At 39.8% G+C, this 20,842-nt stretch overlaps 2 protein-coding genes across 3 annotated transcripts; both read right to left on the bottom strand.

Annotated features, from left to right (window-relative positions):
* Positions 1 to 49: 49 nt before the first annotated feature.
* On the bottom strand, positions 50 to 12,233 carry prune2 (prune homolog 2 with BCH domain). 2 transcript variants are annotated; one of them, XM_085464027.1, is made up of 11 exons: positions 12,072 to 12,233; positions 10,466 to 10,532; positions 10,183 to 10,383; positions 9,710 to 9,886; positions 7,828 to 7,930; positions 2,480 to 2,611; positions 2,236 to 2,322; positions 1,834 to 1,932; positions 1,686 to 1,724; positions 1,181 to 1,231; positions 50 to 1,054 (listed from the first exon to the last, which is right to left on the bottom strand). In XM_085464027.1, exons 2-11 carry the CDS (start codon positions 10,518 to 10,520, stop codon positions 1,024 to 1,026), a joined length of 975 nt encoding a protein of 324 aa, XP_085320153.1. In that variant the 5' UTR covers positions 10,521 to 10,532; positions 12,072 to 12,233; the 3' UTR covers positions 50 to 1,023. The 2 variants fall into 2 exon arrangements, with proteins under 2 accessions (XP_085320153.1, XP_085320152.1); XM_085464026.1 differs by having other exon boundaries at positions 50 to 1,057; positions 12,072 to 12,232.
* A 747-nt stretch (positions 12,234 to 12,980) lies between these two features.
* LOC146706037 (guanine nucleotide-binding protein subunit alpha-14-like) lies at positions 12,981 to 19,940 on the bottom strand. Its single transcript, XM_085464025.1, has 7 exons — positions 19,504 to 19,940; positions 17,035 to 17,219; positions 15,784 to 15,938; positions 15,488 to 15,616; positions 14,674 to 14,803; positions 14,424 to 14,577; positions 12,981 to 13,750 (listed from the first exon to the last, which is right to left on the bottom strand). The coding sequence occupies exons 1-7, from the start codon at positions 19,622 to 19,624 to the stop codon at positions 13,560 to 13,562; spliced, it is 1,065 nt and encodes a 354-aa protein (XP_085320151.1). The 5' UTR covers positions 19,625 to 19,940; the 3' UTR covers positions 12,981 to 13,559.
* Positions 19,941 to 20,842: the final 902 nt, after the last annotated feature.

Raw genomic sequence — 20,842 nt, 5'->3', positions numbered from 1 at the left:
TGAAAGTGGCTGATTTGTAATTTGGCAGACAAAGAAATGATAAAATACATTCAGACTTGAATCGATTTATTTTTATTGAATTACTAGCCAGTGATCAACAATTTCTTTGCATCCCCTCAGTACACCATTATAGACTGTGCAAGAGGACCATCGGTTATCTAATGAGGGGGACATGCACTGATGCACAGATACGCACACACGCATGCGTGTGGACACACACAGATAAAGATGTGCTTATCAAAGATCCCATCGCTACTCTCACCCGAGATTCTTCCTGGTCGTCAAGCAGAAACTGAGGATGAGTTTCGACGTGTATAGACAGAAAGACACATGCATGCGTGCGCACAGACACGCACACACACTTGCAGAACACGACTAAAAAGACATGCTGTCACATAGCACTGACAGCTTCATATAATAATTAAGTTATTCCTTCTTAGTCTTAGATTAACTCTATAAAGGTAAAATATCTAGTTTTATGGTTAATTTTCCAGAAAGAGGTTTGGATTGGTCAAAAGCCAGTTGGTCATCTTCCATGGCACAAGGCACCCTGTGCTTTTACTGCGTACACAGAAGTAGTTTCTTCATCAGAAATACTGAGACTGAGTAACCAGTAAAGGGTGATATTATTGCTTCACTGCTTCTCATGCACACAACTACAACACTATAGACTCTACAAATGGATTTGCGCAGTGCGCTGTCTAGTGTGTAATTGAAGTCCCTACCCTAAAGTGAGCGATGGCACTAGTCTGCTGATGCTCCCAAAACAAAAAATCACACTTAAGACTACATGTATATCAGGACTGCAGGTGTAAGGTACAGCAGGTGCTACAGCAGCCGTTAAAGATCTTATCGTGATCAGGTGCTATTGTAAGTTGTATTCTCTTATTAAACTCCAGTGTGTAATTGACAAAACACTGACAGACGCACACACAGTAGCTACACAATTTTCCAGATGCGCCCATTCAATACAACAGTGACTTCTGAGCATCGAGGTGACCCATCTATTCAGGATGTTTGGATTTACGAGCCGCTGGCACCAGCTGCGTCTGGTCTGCTGGGAAGATGAAAGTACAAAGCAGAGACATTAGAGATGGGTGTGTTTATGTAGTAGTGACAGACTGCTGACACAAGGCCGTTTGTCTTCTATGTGTGAACTTAAACATCTTCGAGGACTTACTCTGTTCTGCTTGCTGCAGTTGGCTCGGATCCCTGCAGAAAACTGTTCACTCTTGATCGGGCCGGGGGAGGGCGGGGATTGAAAGGTTGTTAAAGCAGAATTTACTGTTGTAATACACGAGCATGCGCTGAATTTGCAGGTGCATGCAACTTACGCTTCAGAGCACAGTTAGTCAGCCGGTGATTAGTGTGGGAATTCTACTGCTTCTTTTCTACATTTATTATCAGTGCAATAGATCACTGTGCTATAAGGACTGGCTCATTTATTTTGCTGTAATGATAAATGAGATGAAAGCAATGCATTTAGCCTCTTTAGCAAATTCTTTCTCTCTCCTGTAATTGCAACTATAGCCAAATCCAATTGGGCCCTGATCCAGCAGAAGAATCCCTGTGATCTAAAAAGTGAGTTGCCTGATAAGAGAGCGCTTCAACTGTAGATGGAAAAAAAAGAGAGAGAGAAGAAAAAAAGCAGAATAAGTAATGCGAGCAGGAGGGTCGATGCTTACCTCGAGTTCTCTGCCGCTTCCTTCAGCTGCTTGTCGAGTCTAGAGGTTAGAGTTTAAATGACAAGATGAAAATAGACTTATTTAAAAGACCATCTGGGCTCAGAGGAGGTGGAGGCAGTGTTGTGTTTAAAGGTTTAAAGGGACTCACCTAATGATGCACTCTGGGATCTGGATGCAGTCCATCGGGATGAGTTCCTGCAGCTCGTCCAGACTGTTTACATACTTTATCTTACTGCTGAACTTGGTGCTGAGGCATCACAAGCATGTGCACAAAAAATGACCATTTTTACATAGGCACACACACACAATTAAAGATCTACATAACAGAAACACGATAAAAGCAATAAATGTGCATTACTCCGTTACACTATATTAAAAGGTCTGGAGTCACATTAGCAGCTAATTGTCTCAGTGTAATAATTTTAAGCAGCCTTAATTGTTTTAATACGTGTCGAGATCCAGCAGCAATCTTCAGAACAAGACAGTGGACCAACCACCAGACCACAACAAATACTGATAGCGTGCCAGCTAAAAGTGAAGTATTCTTTACCTGATGAATGGCTTGGTAATGGCTAGAATGGTCCTGATAAACCATGATGGATGGAGAATAATGAAGGATTTCAAGTTCTTCCTGAGCCTGAGGATAACATCACATGCCAAAGTATTATGTAAATGTTGGTGCATCAGTTTTCACTTTCATTCTGCAAAGCTGCAAATGTTCTTAGTCATTCAGGGCTTCTCTCACAAAACCAATGTAGTATCGCATAGCAGTGATACCACTGAACAGGACAGACCTTCTGTCAATCATCTGATAGCACTTCTTTAGCCAACCAAGTCCAGGCATTCTTCTGTGGGGTGTGGCTCCATTCAGGTATACAATCATGTAGTCCTCTGCCACCATCAGCTCCAGTGTGCTGATCACATAACTGGAAAAACGCACACATGAGTACACACAAATTAATTTTCTGAAGCTTCACCCTTCCTGTAAGTACTGCTTACATAACCCTGACCCCTATTCTGGCTTTAAACCAAGGGTTCATACCATTTTTTTTTCTGGAATACCATATAGGATTATATAAAAGAGTAAAATGTTGTATTTGGACCCATTGCTGATTTCTACACTCCCTAAAGAACAGTGCTTTTAGCTAAGCACCAGCATGCCAACTTGCACACACTTTTAAACAGCAGCTCAAGACGTATTTGTATAGGCTTGGTTTTGACTAGTAGATAATATTACTGTGTTAATATTTGAATTGACTGCTATTGTGAAGCACTTTGCGATCCTGATTTAGAAAGGTGCTACAGTATATAAATACATTTTATGTACAAATCTTACTGTAAGACGAAAACTCTCTTTCTGTCTATCCTCAAACCCCGCCCACACCATCAGGAGTCGAGCAACCAAGCTTGACATACAGGTACATCTTAGGCCCCTAAACCACCAACCAATAACCCATTTGTAGCATTTATGCATCTATAGCATTAGCAGCATTATCTTAATTTAATGTAATTGACATTTGTTTTTGGTCTATATCTTTTGACTTATTTGAGCTACCTTACAACGTCCTGGTGTAAATAGAGGACATCCTGGGCTTTCCATTGATATCTCATGTGTTTGGGTGGCCTCTTGTAGCTCCAAAGAGGCAGGAAATCACAAGTTCAATTGGACGATTCTTTTTTTCCTATTCTCAGGGGGATATAAGTCATTTTGTTGCCTACCAACCACCTAACAACAGGCCCAAACAATACCGTAGCATGTACTAGTAATATTTAACATGTTCACCATGTTGTAGTTTAGCCTACTTGCCATTTAGCTCTAAATACTAAATGCAGGCTGTGTAGACTGTATAAAAAGGATGGGTATACTGAGTGTGTTTTGAGCCATGTTGGTTTTTTAAGCTTTAAGTTGGATGAGAGTGAGAAGCGCTAAGCTTTCAGCTAATGCTAACGAACTTCATTAGTTGCTAGCCTTTACAGACTAAACGAGCAGCACAGTTTTTTGAGGGACTGTACCCCAAGTAATATTCTCCATCAGGCTTTCTCAAGAGGTTAATTTCAATTACTGGAAATAAAGTGCATGTTGGGATACACGCCTCAAAATTTAAGTCTACACAAAGACCAAACGACTGAGTTCTGAAATGTTATGAGAAGCAAAACTGTGTTTTGTACCTGGCATTAAACGTGTTTGTTACATCCCTGAAGTTAGCATGGTGGGGTCTATAGGGCTGATTTGGTTTTGCAGCCTGCCTCAAGTGGCCACTGCAGAAACTACCATTTTTACACACTGACACTGGTGTCATTGTTGCTTCGTGGTTTGTGCCCCTAACAGTTTACAAATTTTAACACTCTCAATAAATGCAGATCAGTGAGTCCCAAAGTGTAAGCTGGGGCCACCTGGTGTGCTGCTGTGAAGGTCTTGCAGATGAGACACAATAATAACAGAAATTCAAATTGAGATTACTCAAAAGTATGTTAAGTTGCATATTTAGCTATAGGTTTTATTTTAGGTTAGCTTGTGATATTACTCATTACTCTGACTCTATACTGAAGTTTCTTTTTCTCTTGTATTATGGTGGACGTCATGGGTTTTTTGGTTTTTCAGAGGGTCTCAGCACTCTTGACTTTGGGAATGGCTGACTTAGACAAACAGAACTGTAACTACATTAATGTGAAACAGCATCATGCCTTGCAGAAACTCACCTGGGCTAAACTGTAATTCAATCAAAAACTTCAAAATATCAAAAGCAAGCGGAGTTCGAAAGTCTCTGGCATTATGTGTTAAAATGGTGAAATACAGGAGCAACTTTTATTTGAACGCTCAATGCAAAGAAATATGAGGAAATAGGACACAAGTCTTACCCTCAATTTGAAAAAACCAACTAACAGCATTTTAAACATTTCTCCCCTCTGAAGTCAGCAATGAGAAATTGGCAAAAATGTTGCTTCCTCTTTCCTTCTTTGCGTCAATCTCACAAGCTCGATCAGACTTCTACTTTTCCGAAAATCCAATTCTCTAATTCAAACCATAAGAAACTGTTATCACTTTCTCGTTTTTTTCCGCAGTCCCTCCACCACCTCCTCGCTGTCTTCGCAGTCAGCAGGGAACTTTGTCGCCTGCTTTGAAAATAACTTGACAATCTCCTCAGCTAGTTTCCTCAATAACTCATCTAACTTCACTGGCTCTCCTCTCCTCCTGATCAAATGTCATTCCCCAGCTTGCTTACAGACCAGCACTGCTGATCCACTCTGTTTCCTGAATATTCTGATCATCTCCCACTGACATCAAACTGAATACCGTTCAGCACCCAGCTACAGTTACTCCTCCTCGCGCAGATTCAGACCTCAAGCCATCTGGCATCAGAAACTGCAGACAGTACGGTTTACCTCCTTTCCGTTCTTTCCAGAACTCTCGGATATGCCAGCTCACTCAATATCTTCCACAGAACAGCCTGTGGGATCCCTAGCACACTGTCCAAGCATGAGGCGCCACTGTGCCAGCACAACAGTGGATATATCGACACGGGAGGTCCTAGCAAACAAGCTAGACTCACACTGAATTTTAATCACTTCATTTAGAAAGTTGTGTTTGTGCAGGAGTGTCATGGCTGATTGAAACAGCAACAACGTCCTTAATTTGATAATTACATCCACACACACATTGCTTTTGTCATATGCATTTCGATGCTGCATTGCCATGAACCAATTTTGACTGGAAGACCACAAACACAGCTGTGTATTTCCCACAGGCTGGCATGACACTTTGACTACTGTGGGTTGGACGTTACATGTTACAGCTGTTCAAGTGCCCATCAATCACAAGAATCCTTCAAATTAACTCTCAGTTCATCATCCAAGTAATACAAGAGTTTAATGACCCTGTTCCATTGTGATGCATTTAGTCTTTTGCAATTTTTTAGACTTTAAATACATCATCCGTTTTTGTGGACCCCCGTCTTGAAGCCTCGAGGTCAGTAATAGGTTGTTATCCTACTGTTTTTTGGAAACCGGCTTATGACCGTCCCTAAGTGCTTTATTGCACATTTTACTATAAAATGAATAGTACAGTTAACATCCTTCTATAATAAAGAAGACTCCAAACTAGCAATTCAACCATATTACATTCAAACTGAGGTCATAAATGAATGATCACATGAGAAGAAGGTTCATGTTCTAATAGCTTTCTGTTCAATCGGACTTCTTGTTGCAATCAGAGTGCCCCCCTCTGCTGACTAGAAAAGGCGCAGGTCTATGCTTGTAACATAACACTAAAATCTACAAGAACTTGTTTACAAAATGTGTACTGTAAATGTTGCCACTGATGCCTGTAGTGAGTGCTGAGTCAGACTATCCAAACGTATTTACACATGCAGTGTTAGACTGTAAGGAAGAATCCGTGATTTCGACTCTTTATCCTGTTTCTGAATGCCAACTGCACAAATTAGTACATATTAGTACTTTAATATGGACAAGGCTGTGTGATTGTGTGACTTTTTGTATAGCCACAATGAGGTACATACTTGTGGTTTTTACACATTTTGTAGTTGTTTGAGAAATACTGGATAATTTGGCATTGATATCCAACGCATATGTTTACTTTGTGCGCAAAATGAATCTAATGTGAGCAACAGTTCATTCACACTAGAATAAAAAAAGGATAGCAACTCAGAAAATTCAGTGGTTGCCCAGTGATTACATTGAATTTTTTTCTGCAAGTAGAGACGACCAATGCCTTTAATCTCAGGGCGAGATTAAATTGTGCAATTGCACAGGTCACCTGGTAGGAGGCAACCTGTCTTCAAAAAAATGCTCTGACTTGGAATGACTGCAATCACTCTCAGGGAGATAGACCAAGGTTTGCAAATAGTTTTTTATCTGGTTGCCAACTAGTTTTATTCTGATTATATTCTTGTATAAAAGGAAGGTTTGCCAGGCACCTGTCATTTTGCAGTTAAATCACCTTCCTGCAGCAATTTGTGAAGGAATTTATGAACTTTTGCATCAAATTGATGAGGTTTCAGCAGGACTCAGGAAGACGTTTTACGTCTCATCCAAGAGGCTTCTTCAGTTCTAATGAAGTTTTAAGGTTCATGTAATTCCCAACTTGACCCTTTTTACTTGATAGCAAACTGACTCCCTCTTTTTGGTGTTTTATTGCCATCTTGATACATCACTTTGAAGATGGCAAGTGACTACAAGTGGCTGGAGAGTTCAAATGCAATTACATCATAAGATCACTGCAAACATTCGCTTTAATTTTAAGTGTCAAACCACTTTTTCCTGAGTGTGACTGTAGCGTTACCTGACCTTCAGGATGTTAAAATTATCATTGCAATTATGTTAATATGTTGATATTAGCATCAATCCAAAACCCACTTAAGGTGAAAAATACATTAAACAGATTTTTTTAATTGCAGCCTTTCGCTCATGATGTTGCCAGTGCCAGCTGGCTGACTCCAAAAGCAAGTTAATATCCTCTCTCTGAAAGTAAAACTAACTTGCACCACAAATAAACACAATCCTGGCTTGATTGATTAGTGCCTTTGGAAACATTTTTAATAAAAGTAGCTGAAAAAAGATGGCTTGTTTAGTAGGTAAAAAGTAAACAAGAAGTCCTGAGCTCCAGTGTCAGGGAATTGGTAAATTGCTACTTAGTACTAATTAAAAGAAATCAGTATCTTTGGGATGCGCACATACAATCAATAGATCCAGTTTGCTAATCAAGCATGAAAGCAAACTTACACCCAAATATGGTAATGTGATAGCAAAGACCTAAATGTTTAAATGAATAACAAACCAATGAGTGATGTCATAGTGGCTATGCCCATTATTAATATACAGTCTGTGGCGCTGCCTTATACATCTTGGTGACATCAAGGATGATTCCTGGTTTATTCCCAAATTTTCAAAGTTTTACCCATAAACTCATATGTTTATATTTTTATGTTTATATATATATATAGATCAGTCATGATCAGATGGTCGATCATTGCTTGAAAAAATGAAAAAGCAAATGAATAACACTACTACAAAAACAGGATATGCACCGAACGATGTGGCTGAATTTAACGGGGTCAAAGCAAAACACTGGAAAAAACAAAGAGTCGTTTAAAGAGCGTCTTAGTCACCGCTTTTTGATACTCACAGGAAGAGGTTCTCCATTATTTCATGGTACTCCTCTCGGTCGCTGTCTGGCAGAAAACAAGCAGCAAACACGATGATGGCGTTCACTCCGTTGCCATAGTAGCCTTGATAAAAAGCACACACAAAAATAAAAGTAGTAAGAGTTCCTCTGGCGAGAACTTGATTGCTCTTTTATTTTTTGTTCTATTTATCTTTTGTCCATCTGTCTCTCTGCCCTGTTTCCTCTCGCTACTTTTCTGATTAATGTAATTTCCGTCTATTCACAAAGCCATTCATTACCAGATTTGGTGTCACTCAGACAGCAGGTCTTTTATCAAAATGACAGAGCTGGTGAGATTGAATTTTCAGTGACAGACGTCTCTGTTTCCATGAGACAGCTGCGTTTCACTAAACCTGCAACGCAGAGCACAGTGGGATATGCATGGCCTGCATATTTCCACCCTCATGGTCAATCCACCCACAGACTAACCAGAGCTCGTGGTTAAGGCACCACAGAGGGGGAAGAGATAGACATGGGGCCCCTGCCTGTGAAACCAATAATGTGTGACTTAGTGACTGGTCTCAATTTAAGATCCAGGTCCCCCTGTGGTTTTCATGCATTATACTCACACACGGTTGTGTACAAGTATACGATTGCACAGCACTGCACAGTTCACATCATTTTTATTTTTGAACCATTCACTGACCCCTTATGCCCGGTGAAAGAGCAGTTGTTACTTTGATTTATCATGCCTGTATGCTCACAGTGAGTCGATCTGGATCACAGCAGTCAAATGGCCACTTTGCCCACATGAATCACGTTACTGTAACATGCAGGTGACACAGGGAAACATGACTTAAAAATTCGTGCTGAAAAGGTTATCAGTTGTCTTCATCTACAGCCTGCATTTCCTTATTTGTACTTGGTCTACTGCCAAAGTGGGATGAGGTATTTCCAAAATGCTACGTCCTTCCATGGTCTAGTTAGATGAGAACTGGCAGCTCATTAACATGACAAGGTTGTAATGCAGTAAACCTAACATAAATACTTTTTTAACCTGGCTTTCTTCTGTAATCCAATAGCAAAGCATGCTTACAATTGAGAAATACTGTGTGTTAGATGATTATAAATTTGTTGATTTATTTCTGGTTTTCTGTGTGGCAGGAGGCTTGTGGTCACACTTTTTTTTATTTTTGTTCATCTCATCTATTCACAATGGCCCTCAAGAGGGCTATTCGTCTTAAAAAGCCATAGTCTTCACATAGTTACCTCTAGGGTTCATGAAACTAAGGTTCCTCAATCTAATTCTTTCTTTTCTTTCTTCTAACACCATGAGGAGTCCTGGAGTCATTTTTTTTTTATTAGAATGTCCTTCAATTTGCATATTATATAAATATGTAGGACTGTCATGCATTTGTGCAACATCTTTCCAAGTTCCTTAAATCCTGTCTCAGAGTGATACTGAAAAACTAGTTCAATTAGTTGATCCAAAATGCTGCAACAAGACCACTGACTTCTACTGTTCTCTGCTTCAAGTGACAACAAATCTTTCAGGTACAAAGTGACTGGGGACACTTTGCACCTGCTTTGTATGCAGATTCAGCTTGTATTTCAATCTTTGCTATAAAAAGCAACGTCTTTTACCCAATTGGCTTGGACTGGTATTCAGTTCTAGTGGTTGGGGTTTAAGGGAGAGTGCACCATTTGATGGATCCTAATGTTAACACCTTTACTATACTTTACTGTAAATGTGGTAACTACTTTGCAAAAGAAAAACTACACTTGTGAATTGATTTTAAAAAGTGAAATGAGTTGAGAGCAGTGTCTGCAGGGCTCACATGACCCCAGCAGCCGGAGCTAAGGAGGAAGATCTGCTCAGACTGTGAGACAAAACTTGAGTCACCTCCATGAGAGATGACTTTCATGTAGGGCTCAATGAGTTTCATGTTGATACGGTGTTCCTGCTCCCCAATGATGACAGTCCTCCACAGTTTTCCATCTTGGCGTTCCTCCTCAGCACTGTATGTTGGGATTGTATTGTAGACTTCACTGGTAGCACTCCTGTTGGCAGTATTGGGATCTGATAAGAAAAAGACCAAATGATGCATTGTGGGTAAATTGTAGACTGATTTTAAAAAGATCAATAGATCAGTAACTGTGGTTTTCCACTTTAACACATCAATTAAATTCTTGGTAAAGTAATGAAGCATATTAACATTAGCTGTTAGTGTTACAAAATAGTCTTGCTCTTGTTGTGCAGAAGGAGGAGAATAAAATGCTTGCATCACTTTGTAATTCTGCGTGCCCCACCTTCATCGCGATCTTTCAGGTCATCAAACTCACAGTGTTAGCATTCTAGCATTCAGAGTCACCCACCTTCCCAGTCCATTTCATGGTCTGTGTAGTCGAGGTAATCCCCCTCATCTGGAGTGTCGAGGTCGTCGACATTAATGTCTAGATCATCTGGTGTCTCTCCGAAGTCATCCTCGCTCTGGTCCAGTGACAGGCTGATACGAGGCGCAGATAGTTTTTTTCTCTGTGAGGCTCCTCCTTGCAGAGGTAGAGAGGTAGGAGGGACTAAGAAAAGAAAAACAGAAACAGTTATGCAATGCCACAGTGTTCTTTTAGCTATTAAGGGTATTTGTTGATTCGCGCTCACCTGGTCTGCCATCATCCCCCTCAGAGTTCATTTTACTCCCTGATGCCAGGTCCATCCCCAGGAGGACCTGCGAGAAGATAATTACAGTTATTAAATGAACTCTTATGATAGAAAAACACACCTGGAGAGCACCCAGACTACTGTGTGTGCTCTCTGCCGCCTGTGATACCTCTTTATGTAATGACTGAGTTAGATAGACTGGTTGTTAGAGTCTTGGTAATGTTGAGATAAATGGCAAATTTAAAAGCTACTAGTGAGTGGAAAGTTGAGTTTTTTCATTTCATGCTCTGTTATACGTCTAATTGTACTTGGACTGAACCCCAGAAAAGCTCATTCTGAGCCAGCAAAGTTAGTTTTTGCTGATAATACTCCCCCACGTCTCCTCAAGAGGCATCTTAATAAAATGTTTTCATTATAATAGGATTTAAACATATGGTCCAGTATTACTCACTTAATTAAATATTAATATATATGTTTTTACATATGAATCTGAAGTGGATTGAGAAAAACTAAAATATGACCCATTTTAATGGAAGCATTCCTGTTACGTCTCAGAAATCCCCAAGCACTTTTCAATATAGTGCTGCAGAGCAGAAAATATGATTTGATTTCAGTGCTATAATTTAACCAACAACATTTTTGATCAATATCGTGTCTTTATCTATGTTTGTCAGCCAGAGGACACAACAAAAAAAATCTTATCTCTGGGATCTATATCAACGCTGTTTTATAGAGTGAAAAATTACAGTTTGGCTTTATCAATATCAGTGCGAGCATAAGAAAAAAAACCAATCCAAGCGCATCCATAAGTGTACTAACACCTTCATATCTAAAAAAGTGTATTGATTACACTTTTCTGATCAATAGTTCTCCAAAGCTATCAGGGAATGGAGAGGGGGGTATAAGAGGAGTGGTGAGACGGGAGAGGGAGATAGTAGAGCAAGGGATGGGGTGGGGGGATTCTGAGGTTAAAGGTCTTCTCCCTCTGTGATTAAAGTGGAGGAGGCAGGGTGACAAGTGGAAGGTGGAGTCGGGGAAACGGCGACGCTCGTTACATCACAACTTCATTCCTCTCCTTTTTTTCCCCTCCTAGTGCTCATTCAAATCAAATGACGGCACGCTTGCCTGAGCACAGATTGGGCACGGATGCAAATTCACCGAGAGTCACGTGCGCTCTTTCGCATGAAAAGGGAAAGTCCTTGTTCCTCATCGGCAGGATTTTATCTGGATTAAGAAAAATACGATTGCATTAGCAGCTGCAACAGAAAAATGCTGAATGGTTTGTTCCTGTCCAGTGGAGATGATTGCCATGCTGATGATTCACTGTTTGTCTACTGTATCTGTGCCCACAAGGAAATAAATACACATTGATACACAGCCCTATAATGCAGAATAACAAAACCCAGCATCATATATCTTCCGCTGAGGATGCTGATTTGCTTAAGATCCACTTCCCCAGCACAGCGTAGGACCACAGTGCTGATGCCAGCAGCCCCTCCCTCTCCCTCGCTTCCTGTCTGCTGGCTGTGGAAAAAAAAATAGAGCATATCCCTTCTTTCTCTTCTTTTTATCACCCCCCTCCCCCAAATAAAAGCCATCTACTCACCGCTTCTGGGGCTCGGGAATCTCTGTCCTCCTGCGTCTCAGAGCATGAATGTACTTCCAAGTTCCCTGCCTGCTTCCTGCTTCCAGCCTCTCGATGGAGATGCTCAGCTTACAAACAGCTCACAGCTTCCACCATTTTGTGGTCACATGATCTGGGCCACTACCAAATAAGGGCGATCACCTGCTGCAACAGCTCTTTGCACACCAGCTTATACATACATATAGGAGGAGTGTATTTGCCTGTCATTATGAAGTGGGTGCGCTCTGAGGTTTCTGAACTACTACTATTCACGACAAGTGCGGGACTGCTTTTAATGTCTGACAGTTGATTTGTGAGCCCCAGAGAGCTGTTTGCCCTCAGGGTGACAAAAGGAGCTGTCGTGGCCAGCTCCGTGTGCAGATAATATTCATAGGATTCACCACATGCTTGAAACTATTGTCCAATCAGAAGCAAACAGCTGATGCTTGACAATCCACTGATTCTTAGGCTACTTCTAATGTTTCCTTCTACGTTAGCTCTGAACTGTTCAACCCTTAAAACACAACACAGGTGAAATCAGCTGGTTCCTAGATATCCATGCCCAAACACGCATTTCTCTAAACCTCGTTGAAAGCCTGTTTCACTTACCAAAGTTTAATCCCACGTAATTAGGACAGGAAGACGGAGATCAGCCTGTCAGACCTCATTGTTGACCATTGTATGGTACAAAGGTTATAATCACACTCAGTGTAACCACGCCTGACGTGACGGTGTCTGGGAAAACTGCCTTTAGTTAATCACTGTCAGCAGCTGCTGTCCTATAGCGTGAGATCAGTCATAGATTTCTGAACATACACTTTGTTCTTTATATATATTTTTAATTACTTTTGTCAAAATAAAGTTCTCTATAAAATGACAACAATGGGGAAGCAGCATGAATCAGTTTATAGAAATACATATTACATGATTGTGGTTTTAATCATTTTAGAGGCAAAACGTTTGTTAAAAGTATCCTAATACAATAATGAAAAAACAAATTAAAGCCATTGTAGTTTCCCCCCAAAGTGAGGAGCTACAATGTGGCCCATCCTGCCTTACAGGATGAGGAGCTGTAAGGCAGGATGGGCCACATTCCTGCCAGACTTTGTAAAATGAATCTGATGCCGTGTGCTTATTCTCCATCAAACAGTAACAGAATGAAAGGAACCCTGTGTAACAATTCAAGATAACATTTTTCTCCTATAGCAGAAGAAAAAAATGGGCTTACTTTACCAGTTATGATAAAGTGGTGTCGCAAAGAAAGACAATTGCTCCCTGTTACAGTCATGAAATAAATGCACCTTACCTGACACTGCTGCCTAAATGCCTCTCTTTGATGTTTTTGAACAAGCAGCTGACAGCACATTAAAGTTTTTTTTTTTTTTTGTCTTTTTAAAAATGTTACAACATGATTACGACCAGTGTTCTTGCTCTCCACAGTGAAACCATCACTTGGTCCATTAGCCTCTGTCATTCGAGGTTGAACTGTTCCAGGTTTTCTTGGAGGAGTGTGTCTTTGACTGATTTGAACACAATCCGGATGTTCTCCGTGTCTGTAGCGCAGGTGTAGTGCGTGTAAAGGGCTTTATGACGACCAACATGCCGCTCCACATACATATTTAAGATGAACTTTTTAGCTCTTTCAGCATCTTGTCGAGGCCCTGTGTGGGAGAAAGTGGTCAAAATTAGAAAAGCCTCCTTGCTCACTCTTTCACAGTTACTGTTTAATACAGTTTTATACTCTCCAGTGTGTCTTAGTTGAGACTTAAGAACTAACTCATTCTTAATAATTGTGCTTATCATTAACATCAGTCACAATATGCGTAGTGCTCTATTGTGGACTTTCACAAATCGATCAGTTGTCATCTTCACAAATCTTTAATGTCTTTAATTATCAAATATTTGACAGGGTGCATGCTGGATTGATTAATTCATGTACAGACAGTAATTTAAAAAATGATTAACACAGCTTGTCATTGCTTCTGTAGTCTAACAGTTTAAATACATAAATATTGAATCCAATTTTACTTTATACAAATAAATCAGAATAAAACTCACCTCAGTCACTTGATATTGTAAGGTAAAGACCCTACAATAATATAGAGAAAACCTCAACAATCAGAAAACCCCCTATGAGTAAGCACTTGGTGAAAGTGGGAAGGAAAAACTCCCTTTTAACAGGAAGAAACCTCTGGCAGAAACAGGCTCAGGGAGGGTCAGCTATCTGCTATATTCAAGGCTGACTCACTTCATGCCAGTTATACTCAAATATAGTTTTGAACACAGTTATGGTTGTTCTGAAGACATGCAGAGCAAACTGGGGGCATGCTTTACCTGTGTATTCTGGAAAGTAGGAAGCTAAATGCGAATGCTGGATTTTCTCCTCTAGCAGGTCTGTTTTGTTCAGAAAGAGGATGATGGAGGATTCTTGAAACCACTGCCACGAGGTGATGGTCTTAAACAAGGCGAGGCTCTCCTGGAGTCGATTCTGAAAGAGGGGCGACAGGCTTAAACGATGAACTGTATTTGGACAAGGTTGGACAAGAATCAAAGAAAGGATCAACTATAACTATAATGACCGTACATCGTTTTCACTCTCATAGAGGACCTGATCGTACTCGTTGAGGGCTGCAAGGAATATGATAGAGGTGACATTCTCAAAACAGTGGATCCATTTCTTCCTCTCAGAACGCTGCCCACCAACATCAACCATCCTACAGAAAGACAATGAAAGCACTAAAGGTTCATTACTGAAGACTGAAGAATTACTGAAGAAGGAACTATATTTCTCTACTTTCTCGCAGAGAGTTTTCTAAGGGGACTGACACTGCTAAGTTCACTCTCTATATAAATGGTCTTTAGCCAATACAGGTTTCAACAGTCAGCAGTTCCACATAGCGACACAGATGATTGAATTTCACATGTGCACTGGGACCTGCAGAAGCTGTGAATGCAGCTCTTTTGTTGTCTGCAGCTTATTCTAAACACGACTCGAAGGAAAACTTATTACCGCCCACTTAGTTCAAATTAACTATCTTTAGTCACTTCAGTAATTAGTCTGTTTTGTCACCGCAGTAATAATGTGTGTGTGTGGACTGCGAGTACACCGTAACTGTTTCCATACACATTAAGAAGGTAAGTACCGGATGGGTGCTGTTAATCAAATGCACTTCATTATTGATCATCAGCAAGAGGGAGTGCCAGTATAAAAGCAGAAGTTTGGCAGTTTGCTGGTCTGGAGCATTCCACAAATCTCAATAAACTGGAGCAACATTGTAAAGACTTCTACAAGCTGTTGAATGGTTGGGTACACTGGACTGCGAGTCATGTCAAAACTTTCTTTTTCACAGGGCTGTATATCTGTCTAGATGATGTGTTAATAAAGTATGATATCAAACCTGAAGATGTTTTTGGAAAATTCAAAGGGATACTCTATGATGCCTGTGGTGGGCACCCTGACCCTCAAGATGTCCTGCAGGGTGGGGATGTACGACGGGGCTGTGATTCTGTCCAAGTCAGTGAGGTAACTGAAATGTTTACAACAACACATTAAGGTTAATATTCTGAAATATTAAACAGAAATCTATGCTTTTTACATGCATTGATTTTAGCAGAATGAATCCACACTATTACAGGATTACAATAAACGGAGGAAATTAATGCAAGATAAAGATGTGAAATATAAAAGTCTTACTATTTTGCAGAGTCTGATATCTGGAATTCCCTTCTGCGCTCATAGCATCTTTGAACACCGTGATCGTTCCAGACTCTCTTTATGGCGTCCACTTGCCAGGACTCCAAAGTTGACACATAGGTCAAGTCCACTTGGCTCAGCTTCTCCGCATACCCCTGACAGACAGATACACAGGTCGTTTCACTTCTTCAGTACACGTTCAATACAATGACCGCTGTAAAAGAAATCCCACTAGATGGTTTTTGTGAATTGCAAGAGATCGTTTTTAGGCAATGTTTCCTTTTTTTTACTATAGTTCTCAAGAAGAACCAGATCTACTGCAATGACATGATGTAGAAAGATTAATTGTCTGTAGAAGTTTTTGATTACTAAAAAGTAACAAGCTTGAATTAGCTTTTGTTAAATTAAATTTGGTGCACACTTTCATGTCCCCCAAAGTTTAAACTGTAATAACTTCTGTGATCCCTTAACATTTGCCCAATTATTTTGCAGGATAAAAGTTTGCACCATCTTAATATCCCTTAGTTATGCCATTATAGCTCCAGGTTGCAAATGTATATGATATAATGAGCACCCCTCCTGTCTTATTCTCGCCTTTCCCCCCCTTTTTGGATCCATGTATTTACTGGTATCTTGTCCTCCAGATGTTTCTATTATGAGCCACACAGTCACTGAGTGTTTTTGTTCTTCATTGCTCATATCTTGTTTTGTTTTTTTTCACACACCAACTGTTTCTAGGCAGATGGCCGCCCACCCTGAGTCTGATTCTTGAGGTTTAACAGAAGACCCCCACCTCGCCCTCCCCAAAAAACTCCCACGTGTTGTGATTTGCCACTGAACAAACAGAATTTAATATCGAAAATAGCTCAGCTGGTCAGAATTTGTTGTCTGTCCACTGCGGCAAATCGGGCTGTGTGGATTTTAAATCACTGATAGTGACATTTAGATTGTTAGTTTATCAAAAACTAACACTATCAGAATTTTTTTTCAACCACTTTGAAGAACCTATCCTAAAGTGGCCGCTTACAACCCTGAGTGAGGCCTTACAGGAGGTTCACCTTGTGGTCAGAATGCACACACAAAGGTGCAGGCCCCAAAAGCAACTCACAAGTTCCTGCAGTGGAAAACTGTCTATTTATATAGCCTGCATGTTACAATACTAGTATTATTTCTAATTTGTTTTTCTCAATGTAACTGGTACGGCAAGCTTTCTCAAACGCCACATAAAAGTTTAAATGCTTGGTTTCTCACAATGTTCTGGTCATGGAGGTAGTCAATGTGAAGAGTCTCCATGGCGTTGATCATCGCCTGGATGCCCGCTATGATGTTCTGATACACCACACGAGTGAAGCCTTTCCTGTCAGTGTCATTGTATCCTTTGCCATGGATGATCCTCATCTGTTTGATGAAAGTACTCTTCCCACTTTCACCAGTCCCTGGGCAAACGAGATGAATGAAACCGAAGGATGAAAAATGGAATAAGATCAAAGCAATGCCAGAAATAGGACATCTGTGGCATGCGCTCAAAAAAAAGAAATAATCTCAACATCAATCAGCTGCAGCTCAACAGGAGTTTGGCAACAAAACAACAAAAAAAAATTGCAATCTCTGAAGCGTTATAATATTTCCAGAAAGTAAGGTTTCCAGGTTAGAAGACCTTTTTTTTTCAATCAAGCCTGGGTGTGTGTGTATGTGTATTGTGCGTTTCTTCATTCATTTGTATCCCCCCATCACCAACATGATTACTCTGATTTAGCACAGCATATAGGAGTTGAACATTATGCCCATACGCTCGGTTTTATTTTCATCTCACTGCTTTTGCACTACAAAAAAGCATGACAGCAGATGGAGAATTAAGTTGAAAAGAAAACAAAAAGGCTATAAACATTATGAATTAAATATGCACTTACTTTTTATTCTGCACATAACAATGTGCTGAATACTATTTTGGGACAGAAAGTCTTTGCCAGATTCCTGCAACTCAACGTGCCTATCAACAGCGATGTGTCCTTGACTGAAACAGTGATCTGCTTCCTGCCTTCTAGTTGTAAATTACTCTTGATAAGGGTGTCAGCTTAGGGCCCAAAACGCCTAGAAATGTTAACCATTAGTCTGACCTTTACAGGGGGATATTGTTCTCCAAACAACTCAAGTTGAAGTTTAAAGTAGCGCTGACCTTTAAACAAATCCCTAATGTCTAATGTATTGTTTCCAACATAATCAACAGTCAAGCTTTGAAAAGTGGCCTGCTTGGCCGTTTTGGTTCTGGAGAAAACAGACCACATGTCATTTAATGAGGTCACCGTGGCTGTCAAAATATGAAACCTGAATACTTTGTACTAATGAAGCAGCAGTATGGTTTCATTTTTAAGAGGAGACTGCAAATGATTAAGGCTATCTGAGAGATTCATCAGAACATCACTATGTGAAGAATGCGAGGAGTAAGCTGTAACTGGCGTGAGGTGACAGCACAGCGTAAAACACATACCAAAGCTTTGTTATCTATTGATCCAGAAAACATTGGTATTTGCACCTGATTCACCTTATTCCATACCTCCGATGTTAGTTTCCCGTCAATTTAGGAGGGCAAAACTACACTACAAGCCAAGCATTTGGTTTTTGTGGTGATTTCCACAATAATCAGATGGAATGACATGGAATATGATCCAAACATTCCTGCTCCATAGTGGAGGAATTCTATGACTTTGGTCGTTTTGTTTCTGATGTTTTCAGGGAAGTGCTTTGACAGACATGTAATATAATTTATATAATTATTTTATAATCATATTGAGATCATTTTAAATTGTTTTAGTTTCCAACGCATTTATTTTTAACTTTTATTTTTTATTTGTTGGTTTTATTAATATTCAGCACTTTGAAACTTTACTTTGAAAAGTGCTTTATAAATACAGATACTGTAAATATAGAGCATCGTCATCAGATAACATTTTATTCTGTATTATAGGCTGCATTATTCTCAGTCTAAGGACTTTGTTTTAATGCTAACTATCACATGCTAGCATACCAGTAGCCTACTACGATAAACTAAGATAGTCTACAGTTCAAATACTGAGGATATCCACGCCAGAACATAAGCAGAAACCAAACTCTACTCACTGTGGGGCTGTAAATGGAAGGCTATTTTCCTGTATATTATTATTATTATGTAATTCTTTATTTAAACAGGTCTCATTGAGCTCGAGATCTCTAGTTCAAAGAGAGACCTTAAACGTGTTTTTTTTTTTTTTTTAAAAGAAGGAAAAACGAGATACAGACATATAATTACACTCCACATTAAGAAAAACCTGTTCTGGTTAGTCTAATTCAGCATTTCACTCCCTTAAATACAGATTAAACTGGAATGTGAACGTTATTATTGTTTTATATAGCACACAATGTCCAGGTTGTATGAGAGTTTCTGGGTGGATGAATGAATCATCACAGGGAATTCCTTTAACGCTAAAGGTTGTTTCTGTTGAGCTGTTAAATCGCATAAGCCTCAGAAATATAACTCAAACGTTCACTGCTATGATCAGAAACCCTGTAATAATAACATTTAGCCACAAATCTAACAAGTGTACACTGTAAAAAAAAAAACAAAACAGAAAAAATCAAACTAACTAAACTTATTTAAAGTTTCTTTGTTACTGAAGACATATCTGTTCATTATGTTCCAAAGTTCCACTGTGGACGTGTGTTAGTTAAACACTGAGCTCTCACCTAAAAGCAGCAGCTTCAGCTCCCGTTTAGACGCTAACTTGTCCCGTCGAAGCTGTCTCTCTATTTCTCTGTGTATCCTCAGTCTCTCCTCGTCCTCTGGAGACAGGCAGCACTCACCCATTGTTATCCTAGTTTACCTGCTGCTCCCGGTTCAGCTACAGACAGCAACTTTGTAAAATGTATACAGATTTTTTTCTTTTCTTTCTTTCTTTCTTGTTCTTGTCAGACTTGCCAAGAAAAGTTACGTCTCGGAACAGGTGAACTTTCTGCAATCATTCTTCCTGCTGGGGGATCCAGTTCAGGTGCATTTCACATTCCTGCCGTGCAGGAGAGGCGGGCTCTGACTGAAAGGCAAGTTTATCCACTCTGTCCCTGTGCACCTACTTACAATACACGTCCATACTCTCAGGAGCCTGCTGAAAAGTTGGAAAGTCCAACTGGGAGGCAAGAGAGGAAAATACGGCAACTTCGTGCCAGAGTGACGGTAAAGTACCCGAAAGCATTAAATCCAACAAGATCAAGGTTCACAGGTGAACTTTGTGACGCTTTGTCTCAAACACACGTTAAAGTGTTTATCATGATTTAACCAGTTAAACCCTGAAATATGAAAAAATTGCCAGTAAATTGTATTTTTTTAACCACATTGAGCTATCTGACAAATTTGTTTAAATAAAAACAGTTCATATCTATAAAAAATTATTTCTATTTTTTAATAGCTTATAAATATATAGTGCATTTTTTGATGAAATGACGACGAAGTCTCAAAAAAACTCCCCAAATAGCCTACTCTATGTATCAAATATGATACTATAGGTGTAACTGTGTCGAGGCTGATTCATGCTGTGCTTTCAATAAGATCACCAAACGTGGTTACTGTGTTTTTTCCATGGATGACACTAAGAAAAGCACAGGTCTGCTTAAGACAATGAGTAAACACATGGCAGGGAACCTGCACATACAATAGCAGGACTTTCCCAAAGTGGAATCAGACAATCAGACCTTTTATCTTTTTTTTTTCTTTCTTTTTTTTTTTTTTTTTTTTGGCTTTCCTCCTAAAACATGACTGCGATGTGAAAAAAGGGACTGTAGGAGCCATTTTTTGAGTTGTTACCTTATGTGTGCCGCTAGGGGTCACCTTTATTGCTTTACGGTATGATGTGTTCATGTGAATGTGAAGGTAGACACACGTAATCAGCACCAGGTGTTGTTGTTCGGGAGGCACAATCACTTTGTGACCGGTTGGATAAAGAGAACTGTGGAATGATAAATACAACTGAAGGAAGAAGAATAAATATGTTAAATGGACAAGATACGTACGGCTGGAGTTATAGGACTGTAA

Source organism: Copadichromis virginalis, linkage group LG7 (assembly GCF_057382275.1).
Source record: "Copadichromis virginalis isolate Kocher_CV1m ecotype Utaka linkage group LG7, C_Virginalis_male_GT1.1, whole genome shotgun sequence".
Lineage (NCBI taxonomy): Eukaryota > Metazoa > Chordata > Actinopteri > Cichliformes > Cichlidae > Copadichromis > Copadichromis virginalis.
This window is presented reverse-complemented; position numbering and strand designations above follow the sequence as displayed.

Coding starts and splice junctions, on each gene's coding strand:
- prune2 (XM_085464026.1), bottom strand. CDS start 10,520: ATGGACCTGGCATCAGGGAGTAAAATGAACTCTGAGGGGGATGATGGC. Junction 9,887..10,182: donor CCATGAAATGGACTGGGAAG/GTGGGTGACTCT, acceptor TTTTCTTATCAG/ATCCCAATACTGCCAACAGG. Junction 1,058..1,180: donor ACTGCAGCAAGCAGAACAGA/GTAAGTCCTCGA, acceptor TCATCTTCCCAG/CAGACCAGACGCAGCTGGTG.
- LOC146706037 (XM_085464025.1), bottom strand. CDS start 19,624: ATGGGTGAGTGCTGCCTGTCTCCAGAGGACGAGGAGAGACTGAGGATA. Junction 17,220..19,503: donor GCTGAAGCTGCTGCTTTTAG/GTGAGAGCTCAG, acceptor TCGTTTGCCCAG/GGACTGGTGAAAGTGGGAAG. Junction 14,804..15,487: donor TTTTCCAAAAACATCTTCAG/GTTTGATATCAT, acceptor GTCTTTCTGTAG/GATGGTTGATGTTGGTGGGC.